The following is a 21,775-nucleotide window of genomic DNA, read 5'->3' as shown; positions in this document are numbered from 1 at the left end:
CGATATACATTTAGTTCCATCACTAATTCTCGTCAAAAACAAAAAATTAGTTTGTGTTGCAGGTCGTCTGTTTATTTTTAAAAAATGAGCGATCCAAACGTACCAAGAGGAGCGCTAAGCTTGCAGGTTAGTAATATGTTTACGTTTTTATATGCAAATCGTTTTTAACTTTAATTTATTATAGAATGTGCTCAAATATACGGTGCAACATCATGATGAAAATGCCGAGCCAAAATTGAATGAAGCACCAGATGTTGAGGTTTGTAAACATTCCGAGTTTAAAGTATTCAAAGATCATTTAGAATTTATCACAAGCTGATTATTACTCAAGGTTGCTTCCAAAACTTCCAGAATTATTATAAGTGTTTTAAAAGTCTTTTATCTTGTCTCAACCAATGAATCAATCGAATCATCTAGAACTTTTGTGGCCATGTGCTTCTCCAAGGTGGGATTTTTTAATCAGGGGGTATAAAAATATATATTTAAGGTGAATCAACATGAATCATGTTTGGTCAAATTTATTAAAGTAGAATAAAATAATCTTAGATCCTAAATGAAATGAAATGAAATGAATCTCAAAGTATTTTACCTGCATTAGTTCTAAGACACATCTTTCAACTCCTCAAGATAATATTTCTTAATAATCATCATCTCATCTCTTTTTTAGAGAAAGGAATTCTTGGCAAATGCACTGAATGCCATGACAACAGATGCTACAGCGGCTCTGAAAGCAGCTTTGCTCATACTGAATAGTGACGAAGCCAGCACAGAAGACCAAATCGAAAGTCTAGATGCCATAAGGAGCTACATTGACGATATAGATAATGCCATCACCCTGGTAAAATTGGGGGGAACCGCAACTTTACTTCGCTATATAAAGGATTCAGATAGTGAAGTACGAGTCTCGGCACTCAATACAGTTGCTGAAGTGGCACAAAATAATGTATTTTGTCAAAATGCCCTCATAAACGATAAGTTTCTGCCTGTTCTCACAAAAAATTTGAGCAATGCCAATCAAGAAATCGTACGGAGTTCCATTTATGCGATATCATCGTTGGTACGAAACTTTCAGCCGGGATATAATGAGTTCAAGCGAATAAAGGGTATCAGTGCCTTGATACCCTGTCTGAAGTCCACGAACTCAAATGTCTACATAAAGGCTGCATTCCTTATTGCATCTTTAACGTCGGGCGACAAGTCGGTGAGAGGTATGTACAAGTATTTCCGATAATCCTTTATACATTAACCTTACCTTTAACTTCTTTCAGATGACTTTGTGAAAGCAGAGGTATTTCCTGTGCTGGTGGAAAACCTAAAACCCATCGAAGAATTCGATGTCAAGCAAGAAACTACCCTGTTTGCACTATCGTCCCTTTCGTTGGAATCTGATTTAAAACTTTCCACAGAGAAACGCAATGAAATCTTGTCCACTCTCCAGCTTATTATTTCCAAAAACAAACAGACGGAAAATTGCGAAGTAAGACTTTAATACATCTGTTGTTTTTTATCAAATTTCATACCTACTTTATTTACAGGAAATGGTTAACTATGCAAGAAATATAGTGGACAACTTAAATGCACGTTGAGCGTTAAAAGAAATAAATTTTACACGTTAATAGGAAGCTGAATAAAAACTTTTGACAAATCAGAGTGTTTTGAGTGTGGTTTTGAAAAGTATCACTAATTTACAAAACTTGCAGGGAAACACATTCTCGTGTTTTTTTGTAATTTTGTAACAATTTATTAATTTCCATTTGTCAGTTATGTTGGCGATGTGTCAAAGTCATCTCCAACCGAAACAATGGGAACGTGTTCCAAGTTTACTTCAGTCGGGTTGTCGCAAAGCCTATTTCGTTTTGCGAATATATTCCAGTCCATGACCTGAACGGCATGCAGGCTTTCCGCCTCGTTATGATGCCGCAGCACCATGGATTCCTGGGAAACAGTAAAAAGTTAGTAATGTCATCGAGCATGAATTGGAAAAGTAAACTTACCTTGATTTTCTCCCACTTGTCATCGACATCTTGCAACCAGCTGAGTAGCAATCGTCCATTAAATCGGCAGCGAGCACTCTTTTCCTTTTCGTCCTGCTCTGGGGTGATCAAGTTGTAGACCTCATCGTCCTTTAGGTATGTGCAAACGGAATAGGGCGCCGGTTGGCCAGATATACTCCTGGCAGCCTTCGAGTGCACTCGTATTATCTCCTGCTCAACGTTCATGCACAGTTTTTCCCGCTCAACGGTGTGGGCTTGGATTAGATCTTGCCTGGCCTTCTCCTGATCCTGATAGAATCCCTCCATTGCCTGCGGCACAGTGCGGGGAATGTCCGGAGCTAAAGTTTTCGCATTGCGCCTTAATAAGTACGATTTCTTGGTTAGCAGATACTCGTTGTATCCCTGGGGAGGTCTTGGCTTCACCGGATACAGGCTCTTCCACTTTTTCTCGATCTGACGACGGATGCTCAAGAACATCTGGAAGCCATTGGTGAAGGGATGATCATGCGGGTGAGATTCTTCGGAATTCACACCGGAATCGGCGGCATTTGAGTTCTTCGAACTATCATCGGTATTCTTGGGCCGTATCTTTCGCTTCCGCGGATGAAGCTCCACGTTCGAGGAGGGATTTATCTCCTTGGACGAGGATGTTGACGACGTTGAGGGGCTCGGAACATTGGTGATTGTCTCCTGGTCAAACTGGTGGCCCTGTGGGATTGGACTTGAAGTCATGTTGCCGTAGGATAGCTTCACATCCGCAGGATCGTTGGCATGATTGGATGACGCCGGCGACGGAGAGCTGCTCTGCATTTGCGGGGAGGAGTTGTTGGAACTGCGCTCCACACTAGTGACCCCAGTGCGATGAGAGCTGCGCAGGACCCTCAGGTTCTTTTCGTCATTGAAGAGCTTTATGTTCTTGTCGTCCAGGACTGTGGAGCAAATGCTGTTGCTTTTCTGGGGACTCTCGTGCGGGCTAATTGATTGGTTGGTTATGACGGTGTCGATGGAATCGCTGTTGGAGCTGACCACATAGGGCAGGGCGGCATTGCGCGAGGCAGTCACCTTGCCGGTTCTCAACACATTGCCCTCAGTGTCGATGGAGCAGTTCTGTTGCGGGATCACAATCTTCAGTGGCGGCACCTTGAGTCCTCCGTTGTACAAACTGTCGTTGCTCTTGTAATCATCGCTGCACTCCGTTTCGTTTTCAATGTCCACATTCTTGCTGATCTCCACCTGCTCCTTGTCGGCATTCGAGGCGCTGCTTTTGTTACCCGACGGAGATCCCTTCGTCGCCGCTAGCTTGGAACCCTTTTCCACCCTGGAGGAGAGCTTTAGGGAGGCCCCCTTCAAGTCCTTGCCATGCTCTGAGTCCTTGCGCTTCTTTTTCTTCACGTCCTCGCCAGATTCCTCGTAATCGTCCTCTATGTCCGAGTAACAACGCTTGGCAGCCGAAGTTCCCTGATGAGTCGAATCGCTGTTTTTACCATCGTTGCTGCTTTCCTCCGCCGAAGATTTGTCTTTAGTGTCCAGGACCTCTTGCTTCTCGTTCAGGCTGCTCTCGTCGTTTTCTGTGTCTCCTTTCTTGCATTCATTCTTCTTAAGATTGGTGCGGGATGAATCTGGAAGATCGAGAATCTTATACAATACATTTGACGGCTGAGTGATTGAGCTTCGAATAATATATATAAAAGGTTAAGTATGATAAATTAAAAATTATTTTCTAAAAATATGTTTACCGCAAAAAATTGTTTTGAAATAGTAATTAATAAGTCCATAGTAATATATTTTTAAGACTTCTGTATCTCATTTCAGTTACCAAACTACATTTAAATATGCATATTATTTAAAAACTACAATAAAGTTCACACATTATTTGACGTTACAAAACTGAAACCTTTTTTCAGATATTTTTACTTTACTTTGTTGTTACTTTACTTGCGTAGAGAATCAGATACATTTATGTATGTATGTAGAAAGGTATGTGGTACTACGTATGTATGTATGTAAATATGTAAGAAGCGAGGTACCCACTTATAAATTGCAACCTAAACTCTTTTATTAACTAATCTAAGCATTTATATAGCAAGTAATGCTAACTATACGTTTAACTGGCCTTAAATCACAACGAAAACAATGTCTTTTAACATTTTTGTATATTTACCTGTCGAGGAGGTAGCTGTCATCTGGATAAGTAAAGCCATTTGTTGCCTCTCCGACATCGGCGTATTTGAGTTCGATCTGGGTTGGGTAGCTCCTGTATTAAATCCTATCCCCTTCGGTCTTGGGGGTGGCATACTCTTTTGTTCAGTTTTATACGGTAAAAATTAAAATATAGAACAAAAACGGAGACTTGAAAAAGTCTTACAAAATTTAATACAAAAAGAATGGTGCGACCGTATCTCGAATGCAAAAATATGCCGGCTTGCGAATATATTATTATCATTAAACAAAAATCGATGTTTTTAACAAGTTCGTTAAATTTAAATACTTTTCTGATAAATTTGTTATATATGTTATTTAAAAAAAGTTTTGTTCTGTCAATCAAAAAAATCAATACCTACTCTTTTCGATCATTTTGTTGCAATCATCATTTTCTTGCAACCAATTATTTGGGAACTTGTGTTTTGTGCGTTGGTATACATACATATTGCTCTTTATTTTAATTTATCATTTATAATTATATTGTGTTTTATTCACGTCCGTTAAGGTTTTTTGTTTATTCAATGGTAGTTATTTATTTAGTTTGTGTTTCGATTCCACTCCGTACTACCCTTAGCAGTATGACCTCTTCGCAAACACATTAAAATAATGAACCGAGTCCAAGATATCCAAACGCCCCTGCTACGGTCACACTCGGATTTATTTTAGAAGTATTGCAGTGTAAGTTATTTTTGTTCAAAAGTTTGTTAAATTTTGATTATTTAAGATCTTAGTAAAGTAATTACTTCTGGTAGCAAGCCAGAATAGTGAAGGGCAATTCAAACAAACTCACACAGGTAGTCGTAACTTGAGATTTAAAGTTATATTCTATTAACGCACACATAAACACATGTACTTGTACATATGTGTGTATGTTGCAAGTAAATATAATACCACTTGAAGAAAAGTTAGTGCTGGAAAATATGATCCATTTTACATATGTAAATAATTAAGCCCCTTGGAAAAGTGAAATACTTGCATCTCGTGTGGCGAAAACAATCTCAGATTGTAAGCGCATTTAACACTGACTTCATTATTGTGCCAAATTATTATGACGAATATGGAAGCGAATGTCTAATGCACTGAAACGTTATGTTTATGTGTTAATGGATTCAATGTACATAAAGTGACTCACTTTCTTAATACACTTGGATAAAGCGTTGTAAACTTATTTGTATTTTTGTTACGCACTGTTTGTTGGAGCTTTTCCGGCAGAGTGAAGCAGAAACTTTCTTGATCTTGATAAGGAATCAAATCAAGTAATTCCGTCATGATCGCCTCACAATCTCTTTTTACGCAATCTAGATTTCCAATTCAAAAGGCGTATGACGAGAGATAATGGAAAGACTATAAAATAATATCAATATCTAGTGGCAAACTATTTTTGTGATCATATGTCTTTTAAGTATATGAGGGTATTAATAGTTTCGGTCTGTAAAGATCATAATTCCCTACTGTTGATGTAAGCAAATATTTTTTGCTTTTCGTTTTTATTTATTGCATGACGCCAAGTGTAATTAACTTTCGCCCATAAACATTGGTATTGTAAACGATTTAATTAGCCATTAATACTTTTTAAAGAGGTGACATGTTTATATAAATTGTACCGGCTATGTTGATAAATAAAAGAAAGAAAAGTCTTAGAAGGACATATTCGATATAAATCGAATACATTTCCGCCCTTAATTCCACTTGAAAATCCTACACACCGAATTCCAATTGGTCAAATAATAAGTACTTATTGGATTATGTTTTTGTGTTAAAAGGTGTTTAGAAGATCAATTCCTTAAAATTTTTATAAATTCCTGAGCGTGTCATTGTTGTTATCGTTAAACGAATATAATAAAAAAGGGATATTCGATTTTCAACCCTCTTTTTTAACAAGCATGCGCATTACAAATTTTTTTTTTCATCGTATTGATTAACGCAGCTTGAATCATTTTATATACGGTTAAAATGATTGTCTCCAAAGCTATAAAATCATACAGGCTGTAAAACACATTTAAAACATAGATTTATCGCTTTTAATTTAATAATCATTCACATAAGTACACTTTAAGATTGGAAAAGATTAGAGACAGCCTTTATTAATCCGGTTTTCGTATATGTTTTGCAGACAGAAAATCGAGAAAATCGGCAAAATGACGCAAATGTCGCAGGACGAAATAATAACCAACACAAAAACAGTGCTCCAAGGCCTCGAAGCCTTGCGAGTGGAGCATGTTTCGATTATGAACGGAATCGCAGAGGTCCAGAAGGACAACGAAAAGTCGGACATGCTGCGGAAGAACATCGAGAACATCGAACTGGGTCTGAGCGAGGCCCAGGTGATGATGGCCCTGACATCCCATCTGCAGAACATCGAGGCCGAGAAGCAGAAGCTCAAGACACAGGTGCGCCGCCTCCACCAGGAGAACGCCTGGCTCCGCGACGAGCTGGCCAACACGCAGCAAAAGTTCCAGGCCTCCGAGCAGCTCGTCGCCCAGTTGGAGGAGGAGAAGAAGCACCTGGAGTTCATGGCCTCCGTGAAGAAGTACGACGAGAATCAGGAGCAGGACGACACATGCGAGAAGTCGCGCACCGACCCGGTGGTGGAGCTCTTCCCCGATGAGGAAAACGATGACAGAAACAACATGTCGCCCACTCCGCCCAGCCAGTTCGCCAACCAGACTTCCGGCTACGAGATTCCAGCTCGTCTGCGCACTCTGCACAACCTGGTCATTCAGTATGCATCGCAGGGCAGGTACGAAAACGTTTTTTCAAGTTGAATCAATAAATATAAATACTATTAAATCCTCCCATAAGCTCTAACCTTTTTAAAACGATTTTTAAGGCTTTAAAAAAGACTACTGAATTTATTATTCTCTATTACTACTACTTCTACTATTGCTATTAATATCTATATTTCTTCAAATATCTACAACTCTCTCAATTTAATATTTTTCCAGGTACGAAGTAGCTGTTCCCCTGTGCAAACAAGCTTTGGAAGATCTCGAAAAGACCAGTGGTCACGACCATCCGGATGTAGCAACAATGCTGAACATTCTGGCTCTCGTGTATCGTGATCAGGTACGTATTTGCTTTAATTAACTCAATTTATGCGTTTATTAATTAGAAACACTTAATGCCATTCAGAACAAGTATAAAGAGGCCGCCAATTTACTGAACGACGCTCTGTCGATTCGAGGAAAGACACTGGGCGAGAACCATCCAGCCGTGGCGGCCACGTTGAACAATTTGGCCGTCCTCTATGGCAAACGGGGCAAGTACAAAGATGCCGAGCCCCTCTGCAAGCGTGCCTTGGAGATCCGCGAGAAGGTCCTGGGAAAGGATCACCCCGACGTTGCCAAGCAACTCAACAATCTCGCCTTGCTCTGCCAGAATCAGGGTAAGTATGACGAGGTTGAGAAGTACTACCAGCGAGCCCTCGACATCTACGAATCCAAGCTGGGACCCGATGATCCCAATGTGGCCAAGACTAAGAACAATCTGGCTGGCTGCTATCTGAAGCAGGGAAGATATACCGAGGCTGAGCTCCTCTATAAGCAGGTCTTGACGCGAGCCCACGAACGTGAGTTCGGAGCCATCGACAGTAAAAACAAGACCATTTGGCAGGTAATATCTGTGTATACTAAGTTACCGAGTGAACTCTACAAAGTAACGTTGATTTTCAGGTGGCTGAGGAGCGTGAGGAGCACAAATTTGATAACAGGGAGAACACCCCGTATGGCGAATACGGCGGATGGCACAAGGCGGCTAAAGTGGATTCCCCCACGGTCACAACCACTCTAAAAAATCTGGGAGCACTTTACCGGCGGCAAGGCATGTTCGAAGCTGCCGAAACCCTCGAAGACTGTGCAATGCGGAGTAAAAAAGAAGCCTACGATCTAGCTAAACAAACAAAGGTCTCACAACTGCTAACATCAAACGAAAAGCGACGATCGAAGGCAATTAAAGAGGATATGGATTTCTCCGAGGAGGTAAGATTACAAACCATGAAAGCTAACTGCCAGCTATAATGTAACTATCTATTGTTGCAGAAAAATGCGAAACCATGAAATATTATTTGTTCATCGCCCACAACGGAATCTTTATGTTTATGATTGAAAGTTAACAACAAACACACACTTTATTTATTCATTCCTTAATATACATAAGCTCTCAAGCATACATTAGCAAATAAACAACGTTTTATACCTTGTTATTTCGTCAAAAAATATGTACCGCTTTTAATAATAAACCAAATATATTTAACGGAATTGTGTTTACTCTATTAAGTGGTAGTACAATCACCCGGAAACAGAGCCCGTTTACAATTGGAAAAAGGTATTGATACCATGGAATCAACTTAACATTTATTAATAGTAACAAACAGTATAATAAGTTTGCTAATCGCTATCATTGTCATTTAAAATCGAGGAAACAATTCCAGCAAACTGCTCTGCTCTATCCAGAAATTGCTCTCGAGTTAGGCTCGTATCGTTACGTAAACTTTGCGCAGTAATCAGTAAGTTTTCAAAGTCTTTCAACTGACTATCCAATTCGTCCGAGCTTAGTTCATCTTTGTGTTCTGAATATAGAATTTATCATATTAATTATTTTGTTAATTAGTGAAAATAGTTTTACGTACCGGAACCAAATTTAACATTAGACCAAACAACATTTTTTAAACCCTCCACAACTTCTTCGTAGTCCTTCTCCGGTTCATCTGAATTACTTTCCACATTGCTCTTTAACGTTATAATGTCGAAAAAGAAATTTGTTCGCTCTTTTATCTCGCCGAAGGATAGACCACTTTCTTCTCCTGAAGTCGGAGACGTTATAAGAAATCCCAACTGGATCTGTTCATTTTTGGATAATGTCTTGGGAATAGTGTCGATAAAGGAAGTCTGCAAGTAAACACATTTATTAGAATACCTAATGTTATAAGTTTACATAATAAATACTTGCATCGTTTGAGTCAAAGTAAATTATTAAAGCCTCAGTAGAACTCAGAATTTTCTCCGGAACATTTTCCAATTTTCCAGAGAAAGGAACTAAATTGATTGATGTGTTATAGTACTTGGTTTTAATAATGCATTTATAGCAATTCAGTGAACATTCTGTTGAAGTTGATTCTTTTGGTTGATCCAATTCGGAGAAAATGTCTGGAACAAAACAATGTTTATTTAATGGTAATGTTAAAATATAAGCAAGGTTTACTTTTTTAGAAAAGTAATTTTCCTATTTCGGAGACCCTAATTGTCTCAAAAGTCAGTTTTTAAAGTTGCTCCCATTCATTAAATGTGAAAAACATTCAAAATAGGTACATTTAATTACCACGTTTCGGAAAACTTTTCATAAGCCGTATTACTCACAAATTGTAATTAATTTAAATTTTAATTAATGTTTTAAAAGCAAATAAACAAAACCACAACAACGTGAGAATTTTATACCACCAAAACAAGGGAATACTAATTAACGTTCGTGTCTTATTTAGTAAACTATTCATACTTTCAACAATTTCCATTGGAGTTGTTGCTCCATAAGATAAAACTAAAACGACTGGATCCATTTTATTATAGTTTCTTTATTTATTTCAGTCGACGAAAACAAAAGCTAAACACCAGTGTGACCAAATCCTAACAACAGAAAGTTCCCTTTTGGCCACAATGAAAAAAGCATAGATTTCCTTAAGCAATTTTTTTTTAAATTCTGTTATTTTTTTCGTTACACTTTAATTTGTTTCCAGTTAGAGCTTCTTTTAATACTTCAAAATTCATATAATTGTTTTTTAATAAACTAGGCACCATCCCAGAAAACAACCCCAATTAATTAAACTCTTTGTTTATGGCAACATATTGTTTATTATGTTTTTATTTTCTAGCTTATTATTACTGAATATTTTTTTCATATTTGTTTAGCAACTGCTGATAGGTTATATCACATTTCAAACTTTCGCCAGCGTCATTTTCATAGATCTTCTTGGCCCTGTCGAAGGCCTCTATTATGCAAGATCTAAAAAAAAATTAAATAGTTTTACTAATAAATATCACAACAGAGCCAAAAGTATACCAACCTAAAGAGTTTCTGGTGGAGAACATAGGCGCTTACATGACCAGCATCCAAATATCGTATCTCTGCTCCCGGCCAGATGTCCTCGAGACTGGAACATCCCTCCCGCGGAACGTAGGCATCGTCCTTCGCACACACCGCAATTATCAGGGAGGTGTCGAAGGGAACCGAAAAGTTCTTCAGATGGGTGCACTCATCCATCATGCCACGCATGAATTGCAAGGCCTCCCGTTCCCACCAATTCGTCTTGGTAATATCTATTTTATCCGATTTGTTTTGCGAGGAAAGGGGCAGAATGAATTTCATAAGGTTCGTCAACGCTGAGCTCGAATCCTTGGAGGGTTCTGCTGTTGCGATCGCAACCTTTTCACTCAGCGTGTCCTTAATATCTATTGTTACATTTTCAGAGTCCATTTTCGTGCTCTTTAAAGACTTGGATAAAAATATCGAACTATCTTCTTGGGAGCAACTTCCCTGACTCTCATATTTGTCGCCACATGTATTGCTGTTTCCACGCTCCTGAATTTTTCTCGTATCACTAATGTCTTCTTTCAGTTCGTGCAGGGATTGGTTGAAGTTTTGAATAAAACTTTGGCCTGCTGAAAAGGCGTCGTCTATTACTGTTACCATTTTGGATAGGCGTTCTCTATACTGTCCATCAGAGAAATATTGCGTTTCCAACATATCCCAATTAATGGATTGACTCATTACACCCTGGAAACAATCATGGAATAAAATTAAAATTAAATGACTTTTTTTTCTATATTATAACAACACTTACGGTGGTAAAGACAGCAGAGGCGGTGGACCAAGATAGGCATGGCACAAGAACCAAGGGCTTTGGCCAATTTGTAGCTGCTAATGAAGCCATCTGAAAAACAAAAAATTGGTAAAAAGATAACTCTATAGAGTTCGTAAATTTTAACTTACATGTCCACCCATTGACAATCCAGTAACGCCAAGAGGACCGAAGCCATTCCTTTCGCACCAGTGCAACAGGACAAGGCATTCAAGAATCAGGCACCCACCCATCACGAAGATATCAGACACATTATGCAGATTTGATCGCCTAATTAAAAATATACATATATTATTATTTTACAAAATGCTAGCTAAAGCAAACGGACTTACGTTTGGTTATTTGGTTTTCTTAAACCATAAAATGGATTTTCAAGTATTATGGATCCTATATTGGCGTCCTTCAAAAGGGGTTTTGCTATAAAATTTCTTCGACGCCAAAAGAACTGCAATATTATAAAAGTTTAGTTAGTAGAATTAAAAATTAAATTTTGTTTAAATGATTGTTGAAAATGATCCCAAACAAAATTATTTCTATGGATTTCCTGAGGAATTCAGCAGGGGTAAACCAAAAGATCATGAATCGAAATAATGGGCAAAACAGTAGAAGAAATTAAAGGTATAAATGAGCACGCAAAGGGAAACTACATAAATAACTTAGTCTTTAAATAAAATTCCCATAGAAATCACTTCAGAGATATTATGACAAAACTGAAAAGGTTTTCTTTGAGGAACCCACTTTTGGCAAAATGTTGGGTAGGCCGATCGTTTGGCGTCCGGCCTCTATCGAAAGTAAACAGACATTATTTCCAGATTTAAACCACGGATGTATCGGTTTTACTCACATGATCACCAGTTCCAGCCAAATGAATGCACACCGGCTTGTGCCTTTCATTTTTCCACTTGTTCGGGATCAACAATTGAAAATGTGCCTGCTGGGATTCTTTTGGAACCACTCCGGGTAAGTGTAACTCAAGGGGGGTTTTAAATTTGCCTTGTATCAGTGTGCTTTCTGCAGAAATTTCTTTTGTCGTGATCTCCACTGGATAATCACGGGGTACGAGCTTGAAACACAAATCCCTATTGGATATTATTTTGCGGAACTGAAACAATCTAAAAAATTGTCATAAAGCAAAGACAATTAATAAAAGTAAAGTTAATAGATGAACTCTAATGGTGTAAATAATGAAATGATCTTGCATACACAATCTAGAATTATAAGCAATTTTTGGGAAAAAAATTGATTGAACTTCAGAAATCTTCCAATTTGAATGACAGCTTTTAGTTATGATCGCATGTAAGTTAATGAAAGCAACCTAAAAACCTTTATAAAATCAATCATTAGCAATCGGCAATTTGTTGGTTTATCCTCACTTTTGAAGAGATATTTTTCCCACTAACCTGTGTGTGAGAACAAAAAATTGCTGTCATATCCACTGGAAATTATCCAGTGTCCACTGGCAGAAGGGAACTGGAAAGTAAATTAACAATTGCATAGTAAAACCACTAAATAAACAATATTCTTCCCGTTCGTATATCACTAAAATGACTTTAACATAAATACCACCTCTTTGTTGATGATAAAATATAAAACAAAATACTTTTCTGAATGTAATAACAGAATATAGGTTAACACCTGAAGTTCAATTAATTACCGAATTATATTCCAGATAGTAATTTGTTATGATTAGTAATAGTCAATGCTCATGCCATTAAATATTCCACTTTTTATTGACCTTAATTAAAGATTATTTATGTATGTATATGATGGTTTCCTTCGGCTATTTATACTTTTGAAAGTTATCAATGGTGAATGAGATTAGATTTAAATTGGTAGTTTTTAAGCTAGTTAACACCTTAGTATGAGCCGTGGAGCTTCGATAGATCTTGAATATATTATTTTGCTTAGCTTATTTATGAAATCGAGGGACACCGGTTGCAGAAAGTTATCAGTGTTTACTTGAAATAAAACTACCCATAATATCATATCTTTTAAACTAAGCCAACAAGGCATACATTTTTAAACAGGCACATGCGGGAGTACAGATTCTTTTTATATAATTAAATTAGCCCCAGAGAAAAACCAGAACCAGATCAAAATTTTAATAGTATTACGTAAATTAATTGAATGGGGGCGCAACCAATTTTCATGATTATCTTATGATAATTAAACACTTACCTGCGCAAGTTTTCAGGCGTCCCCCATCCCTTCTCGAAGAACCTCGTTATCAGCATACGGCGATACAGACTATCTAGTTTACTGGGCATATTTCGCAGATTCTTGTTTTGCCTAAATGAAAATAAACAATTCGCCCGATAGAGATGGTAAAGCCGTCTAAAGCACTATCGATAATTTTTTGGAGAAGAAACATCCATGGTGATAAGACTTGGCAATTTAAAATTTTTTAATATTTTTTACAACCAGAAATTTGATTACTAAAATAAAATAATTACAAACATTGGTTTTGATTTTTATGTCAGGCTAGTGTCACAATTTTTCGTTGACTTGGAATGCTGAAAAGTGGAACAACGGGAATTTAAGTTTGTTCTTTATTTATTTGAATTAAAAAAAATGTTTATTAAATTGCCTTCCCCGGAAAATCAGCTATTATGTGCAATTTTCTATTTTATTGAATATTATGAAAAATAGAAAAATATAAAAACGCATTAAAATTATATAGAGAAATACTTAAAATAAAAAAATTAAATACTACCCAGCCCGACCATAAAATCCGACTACGATTAAGAGTTCAATTCAGTCAAGCTCATAAAAAAGTACAATTCTTATTCTCAGTTTTTATTACATTGTATCTTATAAAATATGTTACTTATTTTCCTTTGGTAGTTTTATCAATACGATACGTATACACTACATTTATATTTGTATGTATATTATGTTTCGGGCAAACCTAATTCGTTAAAAAAATTACATTTGCCCTTGTAAATACTTTATTAAAAGATTTTATAAATATACAAATAATTTATCATAGCACATTATGCATTGATGTTCCAACACGTGCATTATGTACTCGTATATACATAACTAACTTAATCCAATGTTGACTCGGCTATGTGATGTAAATCTGAATAATTAATTATTGCGCGATGTAGGAACTCGTATTGTGCCTAAAGAGGAAAAGAAAAGGATTAATTATTTAAAGAGAAAATACGAATATAAAGTCAACATACGTATGAGTTGATAAGTCCCGTTCGCTGAGATCGTAATTTCCTTGTTGTGGCACAGATGTCGACACACTTTTCCAATCTAAGATGCTGGACCAAGATGCACATTGCGACGAAAATAGAACTTCGATCAGTGCCCAGGCTGCAAAATAGTTTTTATTAGTGTTTAGTCCATAAGTTATAAAATAAAACCTATATTTAAATACCTGCAATGAACTGTGAGTGGAGATCGACAACCAGAATTCTTGTTGTTCTTGTAATGGTTGTAGGCTTGATCTACAAGTTCAATAATGCCCCGACAGACTTCAGGAACTTCTCCGTCCACGGTTGGCCAACCATTGTATTGAAACTGTGTGACTTTCAGCGTGTCATCTATTTTGCAATTCGTTACATAAAATTCGCGGCGAGTGTAATATGGACAACTTTCGCTGTGCACATATTTCACAAGTATGTGGTCGTACTGAACTTCATCATCTGCCCAATATCTCGGGCATTTTCTGGCACCATCTCCGATCTGCAAATAAATTGGAAAATTCAGTTGCCACCAGAGAATCAGTGATGGAATTCAAGCAATACTTACTTCAGATATCATTACCAAGGTGGTAACACTTTGTTCCGAGATCATCCTCCAGAAATCACCAATGGTGTTCTCAAGTGGATCTTGGGCAATAATAAAGGTCTCGCTATTATCATAGCCCTCTATGAATGATGCGTTAATATAGGTCGAGTTATCCCGCATTGGAAGTGGCGTCAGTATTACCTAGAATTTCATATTAATATGGAAACGCATTAAAAACTATGTACATAAAAGTAAACCACAATAACTCACTCTGTTACGATCGTAGGGAATAATCTCTTGACTCCTGTTTTTCATATTGTTTTCCTCGTTTTCGCCCACACAACACGATTTACTAATCTCATCCGCTGTGGCCAGTAGTTTCTGGATCGAATAATAATAAATACAATGTGAGGAAGTGGAGATTTCATTTCATACAAACCTCGAATTCCATTTCCAATTTGCATTTACCCTCATTGGGCTTGCGCTTGAGTGACTCAATAGCAGATGTCATAGTATCAATGCAAATGTCCGTGTTACCAAAAGTTCCAGTATCTAATAAAGCCCGATAAAGGAAGATGTATTGTTTCTAGAAGATAAAAATGAAGGTTAGCTTTAGCTCAGACGCACTGATCGATCGTTCTTCACTCACCAAAGATTGGACTAAAAAATTTCGTTGGTGCCGTAAATCACAAACTGTGTTGTAAATAGACACCGAGTCTTCTTCCTCCAGTTGTTGGATGAGGGAGTCTAAAGCCACCAGGGTTCCGGTTCTACCGACACCAGCACTACAGTGAACTAAAATTGGGCCCCTTTGCAGGGAGTAGACGGAATTGATTTGACGTATGAATTTGATGATGCCGTGTGGATGCTCCGGTGCCATAAAGTCCTTCCACGTTAAATAGTGGTATTGTGTGATTTGTCTACGATCCTCCTCCTCGCCCACATTGGCTTTGTTCTTCGAAACGTTTAGGGTTCGTTCAATATAATCTCCAGTCTTTCGTTCTTGTGCAAATTTCACTATAATATCTCCAAACTGCTTTGTATCAAATACTTTTTCTGGCCAATATTTAGCGCACTTGGCCTTGTTATATTCCTCCAAATTGGTAAGCATCACAATTATTTCCAAATGTTGTTCCCAAATCATTCGCCAAAAATCGTCGATGGTACTTTCCATTGGACCCTGCGCACAAATAAACTTTTTCCTCTCCTTGTATCCAATTACGAAGTTAGCATTAATATAATCCGCAGTCTGTAGTCCATTTAAGACAGCTAACTTTACGCGCGTTTGATCGTAAGCTTTAATATCGGGATACCTGTTTTTGCAGGCGTTCTCTTTTAAGTCACTATTTTTAGTTGTTCGATCGCTAAAACGATTGGGCAGCATCTCATATTCCCGTAAAAATCCGTAATCTGTGTCCTTATGGCGGTTTTTATAGGCGTTCTCTAAATCTAGTCTGTGAATCGGACCGGCATCAAAACCTTTGTGATTTCCAGACGTAATAAAGTGACTGTGGTTGTTACTTCGGCGACCGAACAAAGCCCTGCTTAATAAAAATTTGAATATTAATCGAAACATTTAAAAATTGATTAACATTAAATAGTTACCTTAGAGAATCTCTCAATGTTAAAGTATCTTCTCCCTGTAATTCGTTTTTGGTTTTTTTGTGGTGGAAAACCCACAGCACAATAAGAACGAGTATAACACCAAAAAGTACGGCTCCCGCTTTGACGCCAATATTAAGGTAGTAGTCCATATTATTTAAGGATTGAATAGGTTCCGCTTCAGTAGCCGGAGTAATTATATCAAAATATTTGCTATATGCCATTAGCACATTATTTCTATCCCGAACTGTGAGAAATTTAAATTAATGGTTTATTTATTTAGAGCAGTTCAGTCACAACTTACCTATTATCTCTAGGAAACCAGTGTAATTGGAGTTAATATCTATCTGACCATCGTAAACATCTCGACTAGAATCATGGGGTGGCACATTTGGGTTGACGGAGCTTAGAATTGGATGCTCATCGCTAGTCGCCGCACTTCTTTTATCTCTCAACTTACTTTCTAAGATTTTAAGAGCAAGCTCTGTTAAATTTGCCCCTTTAATTAAGTTATCTTTTATCTCAGGCAAATGCGGTACCTCAGAGTCTGAATCTGCAAGAGAAAACCAGGTTAGTTACAAGGTCTACAAACATATAAAGTTAAGGTTTATTACTTGATAATGAACTTAATGGAGGTTTCTGGACGATCTCGGGTTTTCTGAGGAATGGAGTACCCTCCAAGCATTTGCGACAAATCTCGTCATTGTCCCTGATTATATCATTGTTTTCGCTGAATCTCTGTTCGTCGCCCAAAAATATTTCGGGCTTAAAGTACTTGCTACTAATCATTTCTGCAATATATGCACTACTTCTCGTGGCATTATCGCTGTGGACTTCCTGATATGTGGCGATATTCAGCTTATCCGGCTCCGGCAATTCCTTGTTGTCATTGTTGATCCTTACTAGATTTAATCTATAGCAGCATATGGGACCGTTCCGTTCGCTGATCTTGGGCAGATACAATTTCAGGACGTACTTAGAGCCAAGGTTAACTTTTGTCCACATGGTGCGACCAATGGTATCTGGTGTGGAGACGGGCATCAGACAACTTCCGGCGGCCGGTTCGCCGTTCTTCTTGTGACGCGTAATAGCCGATACCGTCACTGTGTAGTTTGTGTTCGGGCTAACACTTTCGTAGAGGGTCTTGTGATGGGGCTCGTCGATTCTTCGAATCTTGGGTCCCCACATCTCGCGGTCCACTGTGCTCATGGGGTTGCCCAGCAGGTGAATTAAATACGACACAACTTTGCCATTTGGAGTTTTGGGAACATCCCAGTTAATGGAGATCGAGTTACCCCTCGTTACGTTGTCATGATGGCAGTTGATGGTCAAGTTGGTGGGTTTCGTTGCTACGCCGTCCATGGTGGTGCCATTCACGTTCTCCGACCATGGACCGCAGGTCTTGGTTAAATCACTGCATGCCCTTACCCTAAATTCGTAGTCTGTGGCGGTTTTGAGTTTATCAAACATGTATGGCAAGTTTCGCGAATTCTGTTGGTAAATGGCCTCCTCAATCACTTTGGGCACCTCGCCCGATTCAGAGACAATCAGTTCGTAGTATTGGATGTAATCAATTAGATCCGGCGGAGGGGGATTCCAGCCGATTGTTATAGTGGATGCAGTGCTGCCGGTGGTCTCGACTTTCGGTATAAATATGGGATCAAAACTGAGCGTGGTGATGCCCTGGGCAAACTGCGTTGACTGGCTATTGCCAATCGAGTTCTTTCCCATAATTCTTAAAAAATATGTTGTGTTCGGTTTAAAATGGTCCAAAATATATGACGTATGGCTGCCGTTAATAATGTCCTTATAGTAGGAAAAAATAGGTGTGCCAGCCTCCTGTAGGGTGATGTAGAACTTCTCAATCGGATCGTTGCCGTCGTTGGCGGTCCAGTTTAGGTATATTTTGTTGGCACCCACAGCCTTGGCAAAATCAATGCTAACCTGTGGCACTTCCATCACGAAAAGAGTTATCTCTTTCGAGGTAATCTCAAGTGCGTTGTCGTCGAAGACTGTGCACTTGAAGGTTCCATTCTCCTTCTTGTACACCTCTGTAAATTCCAAGGTAAAATTCAAGTGCGTGTCGTTCAGCTTTGCAATGGAAGAAAAAGTGTCCAGGAACTCAAAATGACTGCCGTCTTTCAGCCACTTGAGATTTTTATTCGAAGTCTCATTTTGCGGAAACATCTCAATTAAACAATGCAGCACAACATCCTGTCCGATTTTTCTCTTTATCTTGTCGGGAGTACTTTGCAAGACTTTGGCTGGAAGGTATGGTTTAACCTGGAATTCAGTCGAATGGTTTTGGCCCGTTTGGGATGTGCAGGTGTAGTTTCCCGAGTCCTTTATATTAACGTGAAGAAGCGTTAGCACATTTTTATACTTGATGAAATCTTGGCTTTCGTTGGTTTCACTAACGTCATCGTTGGATTTCAAGGGATCAGTTCTGATTTTAAATCTACAATATAAAAAAAGGGGTTTAATAATAAAATATTCTTGCCAAATAAGTTTATGGATTTTTATTAATTATTTAAGTTTATGTAATTTACCTTGTATTGTTTGTGTCAATAGTTTGATTTCCCAATTTCCATACTACTGCTTCGTTTTCAGAGATGCACTCTAGAGACACATTTTTTCCTATTACTGCCCATTCTGTAAATAATTGTAATAAATTTTATTAAAATATATATCATGTAATAAAAAAAATAATTAAAAGGTCAATAAGAACAGATCGGGAAATAAATGCATCATTTCAATGGAAATTAATAAGGTGGTTTTGGGTGGTCAATGGTGGGCGGAAAGAGCCAGACATAAAAATAAAACTCCACCCAATTCTTCGCCCATTAAAATGCCGATAGCAAACCAATGTAATTCCGGAATCAACACGTATTTCATGGCACAAATATTACAAATAGATATATTTCAGATAAACTGGAATGCAAGTACATCGTCGAGATGAATGTTCGCACAGACATAACTATGTCTGTATGTATGTGCATCGGGAAGTGTGTACATATGCTCGACTACTTTGTTTAGCCCCCAATTGAAGTCTCACCCCATCGCCGTAATCTTTGGGCGTTACCGACATAGTTATTGAGCTACTGTATCAGATACCCCTTCACACTATAAGTTTTACAGCTGTGAATTGATAAAACCAGTACCGAAATATTCTTAAACGTTCATTCAAGATTGCAAAAACAAAAAAAATAACACTGCAATTTGTTGACACCCACAAAACAATATTGATGTACGTATGTATGTGTGTTGCATTTATGCTGTCCGCCTTAACTCGGTTTTAAAAATCCAGAAACTTATATTCGGGACTTTACCTTGTTTCACAGATCCCTGCACACATATCGCACAAAGGAGGATATATGCAAGGATTATATTTAATAGCATCGACCTGCGTCGGTAGAGTAACGCCATGGCTTGCTAATTTCTCACTCCGAGCCGGATAAATACATATGTCAAAAATTATATTCGATGTCTGGATTCCGTAAAAAAGGTCTTCTATCTTCAACTAATGACGCGGCGACTAAGAAACACCTTAAATTGTGTTTTTAAAAAAACCATTTAATAGATGGCAACCGCGAAGAAGTATTCATTAATCGTTATTTTCCTAATACTGGATTGTTTTTTTTTTTTTGCGATATGCGGCGTTATCGATAAGCCAGTAGAATATGTACCCTTACTCTATTAGTTTATTAATTTGAGACAGTGGAATTGACTATATATATATATACAAAAAAGGATATTAAGAATTTAACTTTAAATAAAAATGGCAAAAAGGAATAAAATGTAGATTCTTAAATTTAATAAAAATAATTTGTAAAAAGCTTTTTTTTTGATATTGTGGAGTAGATGTTATTGATATTTAAAAACATTTGACATGATAAACTATTTTTTGGTAATTCTTTATGTTACATAAAATTTTATTTTAAAAATTATTACACATAATTGATATATTTTTAATGTATTTATATATCCAAACTTTCTGTTTCAATTCCATTGTATATTCGATATATTTATCTGCATTAAATAAGGTTGCTATCTTAGCACACGATACTTCACCACAACCACCAAAATCCAAGTAAACTGCCGGCATTGTTTGTGCGCGTTTTTTTTTGCAGAAAAACACTTAAAAACAAATTAAAACATGAAATTAGTAAGGTAGGCTATATTTCAATTACTTATTGCTTTGATGTTTCTTTTGGAATCCTTGTGTTTATGTGTTTTACTCAGTTTTTTATTGTGCAAAATGTACACATGTACGCATGCAGAAGCGCTGCTACCAGTTGTTGTATTTGTACACAATGTTTACTGTAAGATTTAATTTCATATGAAAATAATTGGAATCTAAGAATAAAATATGCAATTAATATGTTGCATAGCTAGTTGTACTCTTCCAATATACTTTAAATTACATTAAGGTATTAATGGTATCATTGCGTAAGTTTCTTAACAACTTCAGAGAGGACCAGACATAAAAGATTCTTAAAGAAACCTTATTAATTTGTTTATAATTAAAAAAAAAATATTAATATGAGTTTTGAAAGCTACCTTAGGAGTAACCCTTTCCAAAGAAAATTATCTCGTACTGCCGCCCAATAAGATTCAGATTCTACACACAATGCATTGTTTTAATTGAAGTTCCTCACAAAGTCATCTGCCTTGCCTATATTAATATCTTGTTTTATATATTTTTTAGATTCCTGATGAAGTTAAGTCATGAGACTGTAACTATCGAACTGAAGAACGGCACCCAGATCCATGGCACTATTACCGGTGTGGATGTAGCCATGAACACCCATCTGAAGAGCGTTCGGATGACGATCAAGAACCGGGACCCCGTCCACCTGGAGACCCTGAGCATTCGCGGCAACAACATCAGATACTTCATACTGCCGGACAGCTTGCCGCTGGAGACGCTGCTTATAGACGACACCCCGAAGTCGAAGACAAAAAAGAAGGACAGCGGCCGAGTGGGAAATCGCGGCAGGGGCAGAGGCGCCCGTGGACGAGGCGGACCAAGGGGTCGCGGAAGGGGCCGAGCTTCAGGCCGACGTTAATTTTTGTAACAGCTACACCTAATAAACAATATTCGATAAATATAGAATATACACATTCTTTGGATAAATCTCCACTATGTTCTTTATGTACGACAACTTGAAAATATTGTTTACCTTTTAGTAAAGATACTCTTTTCGAATATACTGTGAAAATTCAATTTGTATAGTAGGTCATGAGGAGTGTGTCGAACAGATGTGGTTTTCTTTAGAAGTCTATGACTTATAATCGTTAAATAAAAGATTTAATGATGTGTACCTTGAATGGAAATAATTTTCATTTACAACTTATATCTTAATTGGCACATATTACAAGGCTA

At 37.5% G+C, this 21,775-nt stretch overlaps 7 protein-coding genes across 12 annotated transcripts; 3 read left to right on the top strand and 4 right to left on the bottom strand.

Annotated features, from left to right (window-relative positions):
• Nucleotides 1–2: 2 nt before the first annotated feature.
• Nucleotides 3–1,645, top strand: LOC108146828 (hsp70 nucleotide exchange factor FES1). Its single transcript, XM_017273024.2, has 5 exons — nucleotides 3–126; nucleotides 185–259; nucleotides 668–1,208; nucleotides 1,269–1,477; nucleotides 1,536–1,645. Exons 1-5 carry the CDS (start codon nucleotides 85–87, stop codon nucleotides 1,584–1,586), a joined length of 918 nt encoding a protein of 305 aa, XP_017128513.1. The 5' UTR covers nucleotides 3–84; the 3' UTR covers nucleotides 1,587–1,645.
• Nucleotides 1,471–4,412, bottom strand: LOC108146826 (ankyrin repeat domain-containing protein 12). The gene is made up of 3 exons (XM_017273018.2): nucleotides 4,156–4,412; nucleotides 1,995–3,613; nucleotides 1,471–1,935 (listed from the first exon to the last, which is right to left on the bottom strand). Exons 1-3 carry the CDS (start codon nucleotides 4,286–4,288, stop codon nucleotides 1,762–1,764), a joined length of 1,926 nt encoding a protein of 641 aa, XP_017128507.1. The 5' UTR covers nucleotides 4,289–4,412; the 3' UTR covers nucleotides 1,471–1,761.
• Nucleotides 4,413–4,813: 401 nt separating this feature from the next.
• On the top strand, nucleotides 4,814–8,447 carry LOC108146827 (kinesin light chain). 4 transcript variants are annotated; one of them, XM_017273020.2, is made up of 6 exons: nucleotides 4,814–4,874; nucleotides 6,310–6,936; nucleotides 7,142–7,262; nucleotides 7,329–7,808; nucleotides 7,868–8,173; nucleotides 8,234–8,447. In XM_017273020.2, exons 2-6 carry the CDS (start codon nucleotides 6,335–6,337, stop codon nucleotides 8,249–8,251), a joined length of 1,527 nt encoding a protein of 508 aa, XP_017128509.1. In that variant the 5' UTR covers nucleotides 4,814–4,874; nucleotides 6,310–6,334; the 3' UTR covers nucleotides 8,252–8,447. The 4 variants fall into 4 exon arrangements, with proteins under 4 accessions (XP_017128509.1, XP_017128510.1, XP_017128511.1 ...); XM_017273021.1 differs by lacking the exon at nucleotides 4,814–4,874 and adding an exon at nucleotides 4,881–4,990; XM_017273022.1 differs by lacking the exon at nucleotides 4,814–4,874 and adding an exon at nucleotides 4,881–4,993.
• Nucleotides 8,448–8,526: 79 nt separating this feature from the next.
• LOC108146830 lies at nucleotides 8,527–9,807 on the bottom strand. The gene is made up of 4 exons (XM_017273025.1): nucleotides 9,687–9,807; nucleotides 9,144–9,340; nucleotides 8,824–9,082; nucleotides 8,527–8,763 (listed from the first exon to the last, which is right to left on the bottom strand). Exons 1-4 carry the CDS (start codon nucleotides 9,745–9,747, stop codon nucleotides 8,582–8,584), a joined length of 699 nt encoding a protein of 232 aa, XP_017128514.1. The 5' UTR covers nucleotides 9,748–9,807; the 3' UTR covers nucleotides 8,527–8,581.
• Nucleotides 9,808–10,029: 222 nt separating this feature from the next.
• On the bottom strand, nucleotides 10,030–13,467 carry LOC108146996 (protein ABHD18). Of its 2 annotated transcripts, XM_017273261.2 has the most exons (7): nucleotides 13,225–13,467; nucleotides 11,891–12,158; nucleotides 11,379–11,491; nucleotides 11,178–11,316; nucleotides 11,029–11,118; nucleotides 10,252–10,961; nucleotides 10,030–10,190 (listed from the first exon to the last, which is right to left on the bottom strand). In XM_017273261.2, exons 1-7 carry the CDS (start codon nucleotides 13,311–13,313, stop codon nucleotides 10,067–10,069), a joined length of 1,533 nt encoding a protein of 510 aa, XP_017128750.1. In that variant the 5' UTR covers nucleotides 13,314–13,467; the 3' UTR covers nucleotides 10,030–10,066. The 2 variants fall into 2 exon arrangements, with proteins under 2 accessions (XP_017128750.1, XP_017128751.1); XM_017273262.2 differs by lacking the exon at nucleotides 11,891–12,158 and having other exon boundaries at nucleotides 13,225–13,466.
• A 332-nt stretch (nucleotides 13,468–13,799) lies between these two features.
• LOC108146947 (tyrosine-protein phosphatase 69D) lies at nucleotides 13,800–20,032 on the bottom strand. 2 transcript variants are annotated; one of them, XM_017273201.2, is made up of 12 exons: nucleotides 19,719–20,032; nucleotides 18,939–19,041; nucleotides 17,004–18,847; nucleotides 16,694–16,942; nucleotides 16,393–16,636; nucleotides 15,437–16,331; nucleotides 15,227–15,373; nucleotides 15,058–15,168; nucleotides 14,809–14,988; nucleotides 14,435–14,742; nucleotides 14,235–14,370; nucleotides 13,800–14,171 (listed from the first exon to the last, which is right to left on the bottom strand). In XM_017273201.2, exons 1-12 carry the CDS (start codon nucleotides 19,813–19,815, stop codon nucleotides 14,094–14,096), a joined length of 4,392 nt encoding a protein of 1,463 aa, XP_017128690.1. In that variant the 5' UTR covers nucleotides 19,816–20,032; the 3' UTR covers nucleotides 13,800–14,093. The 2 variants fall into 2 exon arrangements, with proteins under 2 accessions (XP_017128690.1, XP_017128691.1); XM_017273202.2 differs by having other exon boundaries at nucleotides 15,437–16,328.
• Nucleotides 20,033–20,434: 402 nt separating this feature from the next.
• LOC108146616 (probable small nuclear ribonucleoprotein Sm D1) lies at nucleotides 20,435–21,526 on the top strand. Its single transcript, XM_017272662.2, has 2 exons — nucleotides 20,435–20,559; nucleotides 21,098–21,526. The coding sequence occupies exons 1-2, from the start codon at nucleotides 20,546–20,548 to the stop codon at nucleotides 21,456–21,458; spliced, it is 375 nt and encodes a 124-aa protein (XP_017128151.1). The 5' UTR covers nucleotides 20,435–20,545; the 3' UTR covers nucleotides 21,459–21,526.
• Nucleotides 21,527–21,775: the final 249 nt, after the last annotated feature.

Source organism: Drosophila elegans, unplaced genomic scaffold (assembly GCF_018152505.1).
Source record: "Drosophila elegans isolate 14027-0461.03 unplaced genomic scaffold, ASM1815250v1 contig_208, whole genome shotgun sequence".
Lineage (NCBI taxonomy): Eukaryota > Metazoa > Arthropoda > Insecta > Diptera > Drosophilidae > Drosophila > Drosophila elegans.
This window is presented reverse-complemented; position numbering and strand designations above follow the sequence as displayed.

Coding starts and splice junctions, on each gene's coding strand:
- LOC108146947 (XM_017273201.2), bottom strand. CDS start 19,815: ATGGCGTTACTCTACCGACGCAGGTCGATGCTATTAAATATAATCCTT. Junction 16,943..17,003: donor TCCATTAAGTTCATTATCAA/GTAATAAACCTT, acceptor TTTCTCTTGCAG/ATTCAGACTCTGAGGTACCG. Junction 16,637..16,693: donor TGGTTTCCTAGAGATAATAG/GTAAGTTGTGAC, acceptor AATTTCTCACAG/TTCGGGATAGAAATAATGTG.
- LOC108146826 (XM_017273018.2), bottom strand. CDS start 4,288: ATGCCACCCCCAAGACCGAAGGGGATAGGATTTAATACAGGAGCTACC. Junction 3,614..4,155: donor GACAGCTACCTCCTCGACAG/GTAAATATACAA, acceptor TCGATCTTCCAG/ATTCATCCCGCACCAATCTT. Junction 1,936..1,994: donor ACAAGTGGGAGAAAATCAAG/GTAAGTTTACTT, acceptor ACTGTTTCCCAG/GAATCCATGGTGCTGCGGCA.
- LOC108146996 (XM_017273261.2), bottom strand. CDS start 13,313: ATGCCCAGTAAACTAGATAGTCTGTATCGCCGTATGCTGATAACGAGG. Junction 12,159..13,224: donor ACGCCTGAAAACTTGCGCAG/GTAAGTGTTTAA, acceptor ACAATTTTTTAG/ATTGTTTCAGTTCCGCAAAA. Junction 11,317..11,378: donor AGAAAACCAAATAACCAAAC/GTAAGTCCGTTT, acceptor ATTTTTAATTAG/GCGATCAAATCTGCATAATG.
- LOC108146827 (XM_017273019.2), top strand. CDS start 6,150: ATGATTGTCTCCAAAGCTATAAAATCATACAGGCT. Junction 6,185..6,309: donor GCTATAAAATCATACAGGCT/GTAAAACACATT, acceptor TATGTTTTGCAG/ACAGAAAATCGAGAAAATCG. Junction 7,263..7,328: donor CTCTCGTGTATCGTGATCAG/GTACGTATTTGC, acceptor AATGCCATTCAG/AACAAGTATAAAGAGGCCGC.
- LOC108146830 (XM_017273025.1), bottom strand. CDS start 9,747: ATGGATCCAGTCGTTTTAGTTTTATCTTATGGAGCAACAACTCCAATG. Junction 9,341..9,686: donor TCCAATGGAAATTGTTGAAA/GTATGAATAGTT, acceptor GTTTTGTTCCAG/ACATTTTCTCCGAATTGGAT. Junction 9,083..9,143: donor TTTACTTTGACTCAAACGAT/GCAAGTATTTAT, acceptor GTTTACTTGCAG/ACTTCCTTTATCGACACTAT.
- LOC108146828 (XM_017273024.2), top strand. CDS start 85: ATGAGCGATCCAAACGTACCAAGAGGAGCGCTAAGCTTGCAG. Junction 1,209..1,268: donor GGGCGACAAGTCGGTGAGAG/GTATGTACAAGT, acceptor AACTTCTTTCAG/ATGACTTTGTGAAAGCAGAG. Junction 1,478..1,535: donor AACAGACGGAAAATTGCGAA/GTAAGACTTTAA, acceptor CTTTATTTACAG/GAAATGGTTAACTATGCAAG.